The sequence below is a fragment of the Mastomys coucha genome, unplaced genomic scaffold (genome assembly GCF_008632895.1).
Source record: "Mastomys coucha isolate ucsf_1 unplaced genomic scaffold, UCSF_Mcou_1 pScaffold23, whole genome shotgun sequence".
NCBI lineage: Eukaryota > Metazoa > Chordata > Mammalia > Rodentia > Muridae > Mastomys > Mastomys coucha.
In genome coordinates this window covers 55208397-55220588 of record NW_022196906.1, presented here as the reverse complement: position 1 = coordinate 55220588, position 12192 = coordinate 55208397, and the positions used below count along the sequence as shown (strand labels likewise).

Here is a 12192-nt window from a genome sequence, read left to right as displayed (position 1 = left end):
GTTTCAATGTATCTGCTTTGATGTGGAGGTCCCTGATCCACTTGGACTTGAGCTTTGTACAAGGGGATGTCTGTATGTTTTTGTGTGTATGTATGTCTGTGTGCATATCTGTGTATGTGTGTCTGTGCATATGTATGTGTGTGTGTGTGTGTGTGTGTGTGTGTGTGTGTGTTTCTGTGTTTATGCCTGTGTGCTTGAGGATGTCTGGAGGCCAGAGAGAGTGTTGGATCCACTGGAGTTACCAGATTGTGTGCCTGCACTGGATATTCTTGATCAATAAACTTGGTTTCTACCACTACCTCCATCCCCAGTGTCTTTCTGGAACCACAATATGCTCAATAAGTGCTGTTGCTTCCTGAAAGAATTTATAAACCTTGGGGCTAGAGAGATGGTTCTGTGGTTAAGAATACTTGGCAACTCTTACAGAGGACACTGATTCCCAGTACATATACACAGTGGCTCACAACTGTCTATATCTCCAGTGCCAGAGGATCCAATGCACTTTTCTGGCCTCTCTGGGCTTCTTTATGCCCACATACATATACTTGGCTGTGCACACACACACATATATACACATAAAATAAAATATTTTCAAAAGTAAAATTGAAAACAAAATGTTTTCAAAATGAAATTCTTTAAAATTTCCAAAATTAAGCTGGGCAATGATGGTGTACACCTTTAATCCCAGAACTTGGGAGGCAGAGGTAGGCAGATCTCCTTTGTGAGCTAGCCTAGTTCCAGAGCAAGCTCCAGGACAGCCAGGGCTACAAAGAGAAATCATGTCTCAAAAAAAAAATAACAAAAATTCAAAATTGAAAATAAAACACTTCAAATTAAAATTGTTTTGCCACTAGAGATAATATAGAAGATACATCTGGAACATACCTTTAAGTTAGCTAAATACAATACAAAATGCTCTCATTAAGAAAGAATATATAGTTAACCATATAAATAAAAAGGGAAACATTCTCCTCTGTGAGTCCCAAGTAGAAGGCTACTTCCTACAAAGAAAACTGGAAGTCTAACAGGACCCAAGTGTTTACTAAATGACACTGATCCTGTGTGGCTCGGTTAGTAAAGAAAATCCCAAACATGAACTTTTGACCAAAGAGAGGACACCAGACGCTCAAGTCCATTCCAAACACAGAAAGAATGAGAACTGTGGGCACACGCAGAGAGCTTTACCACCTAGTGTCTTAATGTTGGGGAAAGAAGAGACTAGCAACTCACTTGTAGAGATTCCATTTTACCATCTGTGCTACAAGCCACATCAAACAGAATAAGATTTGTAAAAAAAAAAAAATAGTAGTTAGACATAAAAATTAACTTATTTTTAAGTTAAAAAGAATGCTACTTGACTGGGCATGATGGAGCACACCTTTTAATCCCACCTTTTAGTCCCAGGGACAGAGGCTGGTGGATCTCCATGGGTTTGAGGTCAGTCTGGTCTACATCTTGGTGAAGTTAGGTAAGGCTACATGGAGATACCTTGTTCAATGAAAGCAAACAAACAGGCAGACAGAAAGCTGCTGGGCAAAACTGAAAGACTGTGAAGCCAACAGTTTCAAGGTTTGTTGTTGTTAAAACCTGAACTTGTAGTCTCACTTTGCTCTACTGAAATATTACACATTCCAAAATCATAATCTACATCAAACATTAGTGATTACATTCCTAATATTCACTTCTATATTTAGCATCTCACTTCCAATTACATAATTTTGAAGAAAAAAGAAAGTCCCCTGCAAGGGTAAGACAGGGATTTTAGGAAACAGGACTTTTCACCTCTGGTGCTGGAAGGGCTCCCGGCTACAGTTGCCAGGGCTGTAATTAGAGTCTTAACAGAATCAAGATCTACCCTTTAACCCAGCTGCTTTTAGCCTCAACAAGAAAGGAAACGGTGCAGATCTGGGATGGGTGGGGAAGGGACATTGGCTCAGAGGCACAGAAGAAGCTGGGAGTCAGTTCACACAAACACAAAGAAGGTGGGCTCTCTAACTGTCTTCTCGAGGCACACCAGGTATTCCATCTCCTCTCTGTTCTGCTCAGTTTTGCTGAAACAAATGATCTAAATTAAAAACTCAAATTGGGGCTTGGAGGAAAGAAAGGGTAGTGTCCTTGACAGAATGCTTCCAAGGTGGAAATCTGGGGTCACATCCCAGCTCCAGGTCTCCTGAGGTCAGAACAAGCAATTTACATTCTGAAGACTTCTCTCTGTGTCTTTCACTTGGCTGCTTCAAAGATAAAGTATGATAAGGACTGAAGAAAATTTGTGAATGAGAACACCGTGAAAAGACAGGCTGGGCTTTGCCTAAGCAGCTGGACACAGGAAAGAATTAAATGGAGGACAATTGTTAGTTTGTCTAAAATAGTTCATAGTAAACAGTTCTCTGTCAGACTTTTAAAGTCACAACAGGGATAGCCACAATTCCCAAGTGGCATGTGGACCCCAGGGCTCTACCCAGACCTCAGTGATAGGGGATACTCACGCAGATCTGCCTTCCACATCTAGCTTGCCAGGATGGACGCCCTTTTTGGCAAGGATGGAGGACACTTTCTCCACATCCCCCCTTTCAGCAGCCTTCATCAACCGGTCATCGTACTTATTCCACTCCGCTGAATGCTACAAGAAGAGGAGAAAGGAAATGGCATAGCCTATTAGTCAGCTTTCCTTACAAGGGAAGCAGCAGGCCTTGCAGAGTACATCGCTCAGTTCCCAGCTGTACCCCCAGTCCCTTTCTTTCTGCTCTCCTCACTTGGCCAGAACAGCAGATTATTTATTTATATACGTATTTAGTTACTTACTAACTTATTGGAGATGGAGTTTCTCTATATAGCCTTGGGTGACCTGGAACCAGGCTGGTCTTGAACTCACAGGGATCCATCTGTTTCTGCATCCCTAGTGCTAGGATCAAAGGCGTGTAAAACCTTCCCAAATCATGACTCATGAGAAGCCTATCTACCTTAAACTTGAAAGGAAATGTGTGCTTTACATGTTTGATATCTTGTTAGCATCTTTGGGGCAAAGAAAAGCAATTAATAATTACTGAACCCCCACCCCAAGCCAGTCATAACTCCTCAAGGTACCCAGAGAACAACAATTATGAGATACTCCTAACTGAAGAGAGGAGTCACACTCCTGGCATCAAATGACATCAGTGGTGCAGATAGGCCTTGACGCCAACTGCTCCCTGTCCCCCTGTGGCTCACACTTTCACAGATGTCTCCGGTTACTATCTCTCAGCACCCTTAGGTGCAGTTAGTGGAACTCTGTGCACTGCAGTACACTATAATGACTCCTATTTCAAAGGTGTTAGAAATGCAACTGGAAGTACTTGGGAGGCAGAGACAAGAGGATATCTGAGTTCAAGGCCAGCCTGGTCTATAGAGTGAGTTTCAGGACAGCCAGGGCTACAAAGAGAAACCCTGTCTGAAAAACCAAAAAAGAAAAAAAGAAAAGAAAAAGCAACTGTACACATACAATATTCAATAGAATTAGGAATGAATCGTACCTGCACTTTAGGATAAAAAGAACTAAGAAAAAAAGACTCTAAAGTATTGCCTATTTGTTTGTTGTTACTGTTGCTTAAGAGACAGGGTCTTCCTGTAGAGCTCAGACTGGACTCAAACTGAGGCCATCCTCCTGCCTCAGTCTCCCAAGGCATGCACCACTATTGCCAGAAGATTTTTTATTTTTAATTTTGCAAAAACTCAGTGCATATAACTTAAAAGGAAGGTGAAGGTCATTTCAAAAGCAGGAGGAAATAGTCTACAGTATATATTTTAATCACATCAAGGTTATGCTGGCTTTGATCCAAGAGCATACTGTGAGGCCAATAACTTGGATCTTTTCTCAGTGCATAGATGTGTCAGAACATGAAACTATAAACATATGGGCTGGAGAGATGGCTCATTGGTTAAGAGCACTGGCTGCTCTTCAGAGGACCCGTGTTCAATTCCCAGCACCACATGGCAGCTGACAATTGTCCAGTATTAGAGGATCCAACACCTTCCCATAGACATACATGTAGGCAAAACACCAATGTACATAAAATAAAAAATAAATTACTAAAAAAGGAAAATAAAAACATCTATGTTTTCATATATGTGAACATCTATAAGCACAGGTGTGGTTTAACATTTAGAAAGGAGACCAAGGAAAAGTTAATATTGGGTGATAGTACACATGTTTTTAAGCACATAAGATTTAATCTTATGGGGGCTGGAGAAATGGCTCAGCAGTTAAGAGCATTGACTGCTCTTACAAATGTCCTGAGTTCAATTCCCAGCAACCACATCGTGGCTTACAACCATCTGTAATGGGATCCGATGCACTCTTCTGGTGTGTCTAAAGATGGCTACAGTGTATTCGTCATATACAGGAAATAAATAAATAAAATCTTTAAAAAAAAAAAAGAAAAAGATTTAATCTGGAGCTGGTGAGATGGCTTAGCGGGTAAAAGCACTGACTGCTCTTCTGAAGGTGGGGAGTTCAAATCCCAGAAACCACGTGGTGGCTCAAAACCACCCATAATGAAATCTGGCACCCCCTTCTGGTGCTCTGAAGACAGCTACAGTGTACTCACTTATAATAATAAATAAATCTTTAAAAAAAAAGATTTAATCTTATAAAGGATCACATTGGAGCTGGCAAGATGGTTCAGCCACTAAAGATGCTTGCCACCAAGTCTGACAACCTGACCCACATGGTAGAAGGAGAGGCCTGACTCCCACAAGTTGTCCTCTGATCTCTGGCCACAAACCATGATATGTGCACACTATCATGCAAACACACATAAAGTTTTTTTAAATGTAATAAAATAGTACATTAATTCACTGCTAAATCCCATGCTAAACCAGTGCTATTTCTGTAACTCTGTAAGATGCAAGCATTTTCACATAATTGGCAAAGTCAATCAATCCTTTGCCCACAAAAACCTCCACATGTTTAACAAGAAAAAAAAAAAATCACCAACTTCCAAACTCTTCATAGTAAATTCTAGCAAGTGACTCATGAAGTACTTGAAAGAGAAAATACAAAAATTGAACATGAAGATGTTTTTTAACACACTCCTGACCCTGGTTTGAGCATCCATAGACTTCAGAAATGAAGGACTGAGGTTAAATTTAGTAACCAACCTGTCTTCCTCTAACTTCCTAAGTCCAAATGGCCAACATGTGAACAATGTCGACCTCCTAACTAAAAACCAAACTTAGAGTTTATGCCTCACCTCTCTTCCACTTAAGAGCAAAACAGCCTAGCGCCTGGCTTGGGGAGTAGCGGTGGATTCAGACGGAAGAGACACTGGACTGTCAGATGCCGGGAGGGTTAGATCATGCTCACCGCACAAATACCTGCCCTAACTGATAAGTTTATCATCAGACTTAAAACAGCCATGATCCCCAAACTAACTTGCTGAGCAGCAAAAAAGCTCTGCAGGGGGTTCACAAAGCACAGCAAACCCCACAGGAAGGTTTTCAAAAGAGGAGGCGGAGGAGAAGCAGCAGCAGGAGGAGGAAGAGGAGGACAATTTAATATGATTAAAGTCTCATGTCAGTGAGTAATCTTATGTCCGACTTCATTAAGCACCATTTCCAGTTCTTGCCTAAAGTCAGTTAACAGTACTACAGCCCAGTTACTAACATTCTATCTTGTGCTTTTTAAGTCGGAAAACAAAAGCTTTTGTCAGTCGCCCTTAATACTGTGGGCGACCAGAAGGAAAATCAGCAACACAGAAATTGTCATTAATAAAACAGGACACTTTAAAAGCACACAAGAAGCCTATGTGCAAGTCTACGTTCCACAAGATACCTACTGAGTGGTTAGAAGCGCAAAGCAGCCAACAGTTCATCATAGCCAGGCTCCTGATCCTGCCACCGTGGACAACCCTGCATTAGGTTACAAATCTCTGCAGCTCACAAAGCCAATCTGCAGATGCCTAGCAACGGACTCGGCCCCTCACATGCTGGGCTTCCCGTAGCTTGGATCTCCAGGCTTAATTTCTTCATCTTTTGAATCCTTCTCCACCTTCTTAAGGCTGGAAAGGTCTCTTCTTTGCTGCCAAGCACGGGATGCAGAGCTGCCCAAGTCAGGTATGTAACTCCTCCTCCTCTTTCTTACTTTCTTGGGAGCGGCAGGCTTCCAAAGTCTTCCCCTTTCAGGGACCCCACTGGAAGACACCCCACATCCTGTTTCATCCACGCTGCAGCCCAGACACTGCCGTGTATAAGACTAGCCACCTCCAAAGTGACCAGTAAACAGTGTGTGGCCTGCATCACATTAGGGCAGTTCTATTTTAAATTCCATAGAACCTAACAGCTGGGTGATAGAAAGGGCTGAGAGCTTGTTGTCAATGCATGCCTTCCCTCTGAGTAACTAAACTTGGGTCTCCTGGGGAAATGACTCAAGCACATTGTGAAACACGCTGACCACGTCAATACAGTCAGTTCGAGTGTGTGACGAGGAGACCCAGAGGCAGGAGGTGGACAGACAAATCTGGTTATTCAACAAAACAGTATTTAAAGCCGGTTTCAATCTTAGGGTCATCTATCATGGAGCTACACTAGCCTGAACAAACAGGATATAAAATTCTATTTAAAGCAAATGTGTCATGCTTTCATTTAAGGAAATGCATACACATACACAGACACACACATACACACACCCCACCTTAAATGTTAGTACCCCTAGCTGGCTAGCTCTGCCTACAACCAGGTTTCAGCTTACAACTGCTGCCAGTCTGTCTCCTCACATGTCAAACAAGAAGGGACAAGGGCACTGCCAAGCATGGTGGTGGAGACTGTGCCACAAATTTTAATTTAAAACTTTAAATTTAACACTTGGCACTCTGCATTTCCAAGCTCAGCACCCTGCCTGTTAGAATGAGTAAGCACTGTTTTGGTAGAAAGTCAGATGCTCTGGATTCATGGAAAAGAACAAAACATGGTAAAATAAACTGATTAAAGCTCTCAGAAGGCAAGCTATCCCAAAGCGGAGCTTCGGTATAGACATAGCTCTGCTGGGAGGGGAGAGACAACCCCTCCATATGCTCTACAGCACCAAGACTCTCCACATTGCCTAGGCTGCTCCCTCTGCCAGCTCAGGATGTTTAATTTTGGTGTGTGTGTGTGTGTGTGTGTGCACACACGTGCGTGCATGTGTATGTGTGTGTGTGTCTATGTGTGTATCTCAGTGTGTCTGTGTGACTCAGAGTGTGTATATCTGTGTGTGTATGTATGTGTGTCTGTGTGCCTTCATACCACAACAGCATAAGAATAACTTCTAGATCCTCTAAACGACATATTCAGGAAAACTGTTTCCTGGGAATGTGACACATTCCAAGCCATGCTTAGAGGAAGGCGGCGACTGTCCCACCAGAGATCACGCTGCCTATTGAAAATGCTGCATGAACTCCAACAAGGAACTGGTTCCCTCCACTTGCAATGTAAGCCTTGAGGCCCATATTCTAATTATAAAGCACATACAGTCACACGCCCTGTTGAATTCTTTTGGAAACAATGAGGTGTTTTCCTCCCAGACCGCAGGAGAAGCCAAAGGGTCACTTGGCCCCAGAGACTCTGCCTAGCCTAGTCTCTCTTCTTCAGGGGAGATCCAGGCTGGAACTCAGGCCTTGGCCTTTTGGGTAACAGAGCAAGTACATTCTTTCTAGAAATAGGATATCAGAGGCAGAGAAAATAAATAAAATAAATAAATAAAAATAAAATAAAAAGGAGGCGAGCCTGGAAGGACTCTCCACAGTCACACAAGGGCCACTCAATTCAGGAGATGAGCTATGTGCCCTCATGCAGATGGCTCCCCTAGATGCCACTGTCCAGTTCTATTCACATCCACCCCACGGCGGCTTCCTAAGGATCAGAGTACAGCCCTGACTCTGCTCCCTGCAGACCTGGAAGGCTATTCCCTAGCTTCTACTTTGGGTCACTCTCAAAATGTCACAAACTCAGAGGCCTCCCAGACCCCTATGCCCGAGCATAATGACCATCACTCTACCCCACCCCTCCCCTCTAACTGGTACATGGGACCCTTCTTCAAACTGCAGTCACCTCTGCCCTTATACTTTTCTTCCATCTGTCCCTCTATGACCCCTCCAACGTTTACACACAACAGAGGTATCAGTTCTCTGTCCTGAAGCCAAGAAACTGACTTTTAAATAGGTAAACTGGTAGCCACTGGGTTCTTACTCAGGATGAGAAGAATTCCAGTCTCTGAGTCCTCCCTCTCCCATACTCCCTGTTCACTAGGCAGGATCTGGACTGCCCCAGGAAGCAGCAGGAAGCTGTGAGTGGCTCAGCTTCAAGTGGGTCCACAGACCTACTAGTCAAAAAAATATTCTCTCGTCCTCCCCTCCTGGGCCATGCACCTTGGGTCTGCCTTTCTGGCTCAGCAGACCTCACTGGGCCCCTCAGAAACCTATTAGCTGTGGCTTAAGAAAAGGAAGAACAGCAATATCAACCAACCAGACCCCCCAGAACTCCCAGGGACTAAACCATCCACGAAGGAGTACACATGGCTCCAGCTGCATAGGTAGCAGAGGGTGGCCTTGTCATGCACCAAGGGGAGGAGAGGTCCTTGGTCCTATGAAGGCTCCATAGATGCCCCAGTGTAGGAGAATCGAGGGTGGGAGGTGGGAGTGGGTGGGTGGATGGAGGAACACCCTCATAGAAGCAGGGGGAGGGAAGATATGATAGGGTATTTCCGGGAGGGAGGGGAAAAGGGATAACATTTGAAATGTAAATAAAGAAAATATCCAATTAAAAAAAAAAAAGGAGCTTTGGGGTTAGACAAACCAGAGTACACCAGGGGAGCAGACAGGGACAGAAAACCAAAAGATTGCAAAAAAAATCAAAGATTGGATGATTTTGAAAAGCTTGAGGCTGGGGCTGGCAGATGATAACTTCCAAAGTGGAAGGGATCCATCAGTTACAAGTGCTCCTAGCCAGGGATACTAAGACAAGAAATTTTTTTTTAAAACGAAGAAAGAAATATATAAAAAAAAAATTTAAGTGTCACCTTCATCTCAGGGATAGCCAACTTGTTGGCAGAATTTGTCTGTTTTGGTTTGCTCTGTCCTTTTAAGGCAGGGTCTCACCTAGCCCAGGACAGTGTGCACTATACTGTGACTCAGGCCTCCTCCTCCCTAACACTGGGAGCATAGGTGTGTACTGCCATGCCCAACCCATGGGGTATGGCAATCTAACTCGGGGCTCCCTGCATGCTAGGCAAACACTACCAACTAGGCCTTTAGGATTATCTCTGAGTATTGGGGACAGAAAGGCACTTTACTTTTTTATCTTTACTCAGTCAATGTCTCTAGACCAGGATCTTACAGCTGCTGACATCACAGAAAAGTGGTCTCCTACACTCATATCTTCTGGTGGCCAAGCATACCAGGCACTCTATATACATGGTGCACATACATGTATGCAGGCAAAAAACTCATGCATATAAAATAAAATAAATCTAAAAAAAAAAAAAAAAGCACAGCAAGAAAGGAAGATGGCGGTGGACAGGTTAAAAGGGACAGTGGACTCTTAACAGCTGAACACATAAGCAGTGAACGTTGGTCCCTGAGCAAACAAATTCTTTTAGGAGTGTGACTACAGACTAGCTACTTAAGGACATGAAACAATTATCTAAAATGGAGGATGCTGATGTGATAATGTTAGTGTATAATTTTTCAGCTCTATTTTTAAAAATTACACATTATATCATGTTCAGATTCAATAAGATGTTGATTACATGCTTTGAACACAATCAAATTGATCAAGGTGAACCAAATTCAACAACATGTTTGAAAGACTAGTGCTGTAACGAAGAACTGACAAACCCCATCACTGCAATGCAAGGAGGGTTCATGATGTAAAGATCAATCAGTGTTGCACAACAAGTGACTGGACAGAGGATGGCATCTCAAGTAATGCAGGAAAACTATCTGGTGAGCTTTGACAGCCTTCCATGACTAAAATAGTCCATCGGCTGGCATGATGGCTCAGTGAGGCATCTATTCAATCCCAGGACTCACACAGGAGAGGAGAGAACAGATTCCTGCAAGTTGTGCTCTGACGTCCACAGGTGCACATGCACATGCATACACACAGACATGCACATATGCATGCACATGAGTACACACACAAAGAACCACTTGTTTCCTGTGATGGACAGACGTGCTTACATTTGAGGTGACTCTTTCTGCTAGTTTCTACTCTGGCGTCCTATGTAAGAACTCCACTGTCCTGAAGGTTTCTCCTTTGTCTCCTCTGGATTTACAGCAATAAGGCCTGTGCCTTTGTCTGTAAGCATATGAAGGTGGCTTTTTTTTTTTTTCCAACCTGGTGCAATGTAAGAGTCAAGCTTCATTATTTGTGGGTAGATAATCAGTTTTCCCAACAATGTTAGTTGAGACATGATCTTATACTCATTAGGATAACTACTATCAAAAGAAGAAAAGAAAAAGATGTCAGGAAGCATGGGCCCTCTCCACTTCTGGGCATCTATTCAAAAGAATGCCCATGCCCATTGCAGCATTCCTTCCAACAGCCAGTAGATGCTGCACAGACCGTCCTTGATGAGTGATACAATGGAAAGGTATGCAGTTCTTAATGAAGGCAGTCGTGTCCCATGGGAACACTGTGCTAAATAAATCAGTCCCCGCCTCCTCCTCCTCTTCCTTCTCTTCCTCCTCCCCCTCTTCTTCCTCCCCCCTCCCTCCCTCTCTCTCTTTCTCCTTCCTTTCCTCCCTTGGTCCTCACAGGGTGTATACAGCCACCTTCATAGGAATCAAAAGTAGTCAATTCCTAGAAACAAAAAACCAAATGGCGATTGTCAGAGGCAGGGAGGGGAGTGGCTGATGAGAAAGAAGAGTTTCGCTTTCAGCCCTGTTGGCTGAGATAGTTCTGCAGGTCAGCTGCTGGACACTGGACACACAACCCTGAACCATCAATATGATTGACACAAATGTATAACTTTTTACAACACCAAGGTAGGTGAGAGTGGCTGCCAGTAGCTGTTAAAGCTCAGCCCAGACCCGCTGTGTGTGCTATAAACCAGCCTCTCCGCCTCTGACCTTTCATGAACTGCTCGTCCATGCTGCTTCAGTACACCTGGCGGAGGGCACCTTAAGCTGTACCACCTGGTTACCAGGGAGACCCTATAATGTGTCACTAGCAGTGGAAGCACAGCCCATCAGACCTTTTGGAAGTCACCCCTCTGTTATGCACACCTTATAGTATATTGGCGAGTGGCAGCCAGGCACTTTACACAGCCCTGCAGGGCAGGGGCAAGCTTTGGTGTGCTCACTAGCTTTATGTCAAACTTGACACAAGCTAGAGTCATTTGGAGAAAGGAACCTCAACTGAGGAAATGCTCCACCAGATTGGCCTGTGGTGCATTCTCTTGGTTGATGATTGATGAGGAAGGTCCCAGCTGAGTGTGGGTGGGACTGTCCTGTGCTGGTGGTTCTGGGTTCTATAAGAAAGCAGGCTGAGCAAGCCAGTAAGCAGCAACCCTTCACGGTCTCTGCATCAGCTCCTGCCTTCAGGAGTTGAGTTCCTTCCCTGACTTCCTTCAATGATGGGCTGAAATAGACCCTTTCCTCCCCAAGCTGCTTTTGGTCATGGTGTTTCATCACAGCAACAGTACCCTGAGAAACCCCTGAAAGCAAGAAGCCCATTCTTATTAAGAAGCACCGGTGTTGACCATATAACAAATGCCTTTCTCTCTTTAATTTTAGGTGTATGTGTATGTACATATGTGTTTGTGAGTGCTTTTGTGTGTATGACTCCAGAACTTTTTGGCATCATCCTTAGGAACAGCATCCTTAGGAACAGCATCCTTAGGAACAGCATCCTGGCCTGGCTGGCCAGCACACCTCAGGGATCCCCTCCCGGCCTGGCTGGCCAGCACACCCCAGGGACCCCCTCCCGGCCTGGCTGGCCAGTACACCCCAGGGACCCCCTCCCGGCCTGGCTGGCCAGCACACCCCAGGGACCCCCTCCCGGCCTGGCTGGCCAGTACACCCCAGGGAACCCCTCCAGGCCTGGCTGGCTAGCACACCCCAGGGACCCCCTCCCGGCCTGGCTGGCCAGCACACCCCAGGGACCCCCTCCAGGCCTGGCTGGCCAGCACACCCCAGGGACCCCCTCCCGGCCTGGCTGGCCAGCACACCCCAGGGACCC

At 44.6% G+C, this 12192-nt stretch overlaps 1 protein-coding gene across 3 annotated transcripts in view; it reads right to left on the bottom strand.

The window, feature by feature from the left end:
• The window catches only part of Uaca (uveal autoantigen with coiled-coil domains and ankyrin repeats), a 91076-nt gene that overhangs the window by 39610 nt on the left and 39274 nt on the right, over positions 1-12192 (bottom strand). The window contains exons 1-2 of one of the 3 annotated variants that reach the window (XM_031343414.1): positions 6119-6271; positions 2487-2620 (exon numbers count right to left, since the gene is read on the bottom strand). In XM_031343414.1, coding sequence (XP_031199274.1) covers positions 2487-2584 — 98 coding nt within the window. In that variant the 5' untranslated portion in view covers positions 2585-2620; positions 6119-6271. Of the gene's footprint in view, positions 1-2486; positions 2621-5813; positions 5928-6118; positions 6272-12192 lie in introns of those variants that run through there. The other 2 variants (XM_031343413.1, XM_031343412.1) reach the window with 2 other exon arrangements.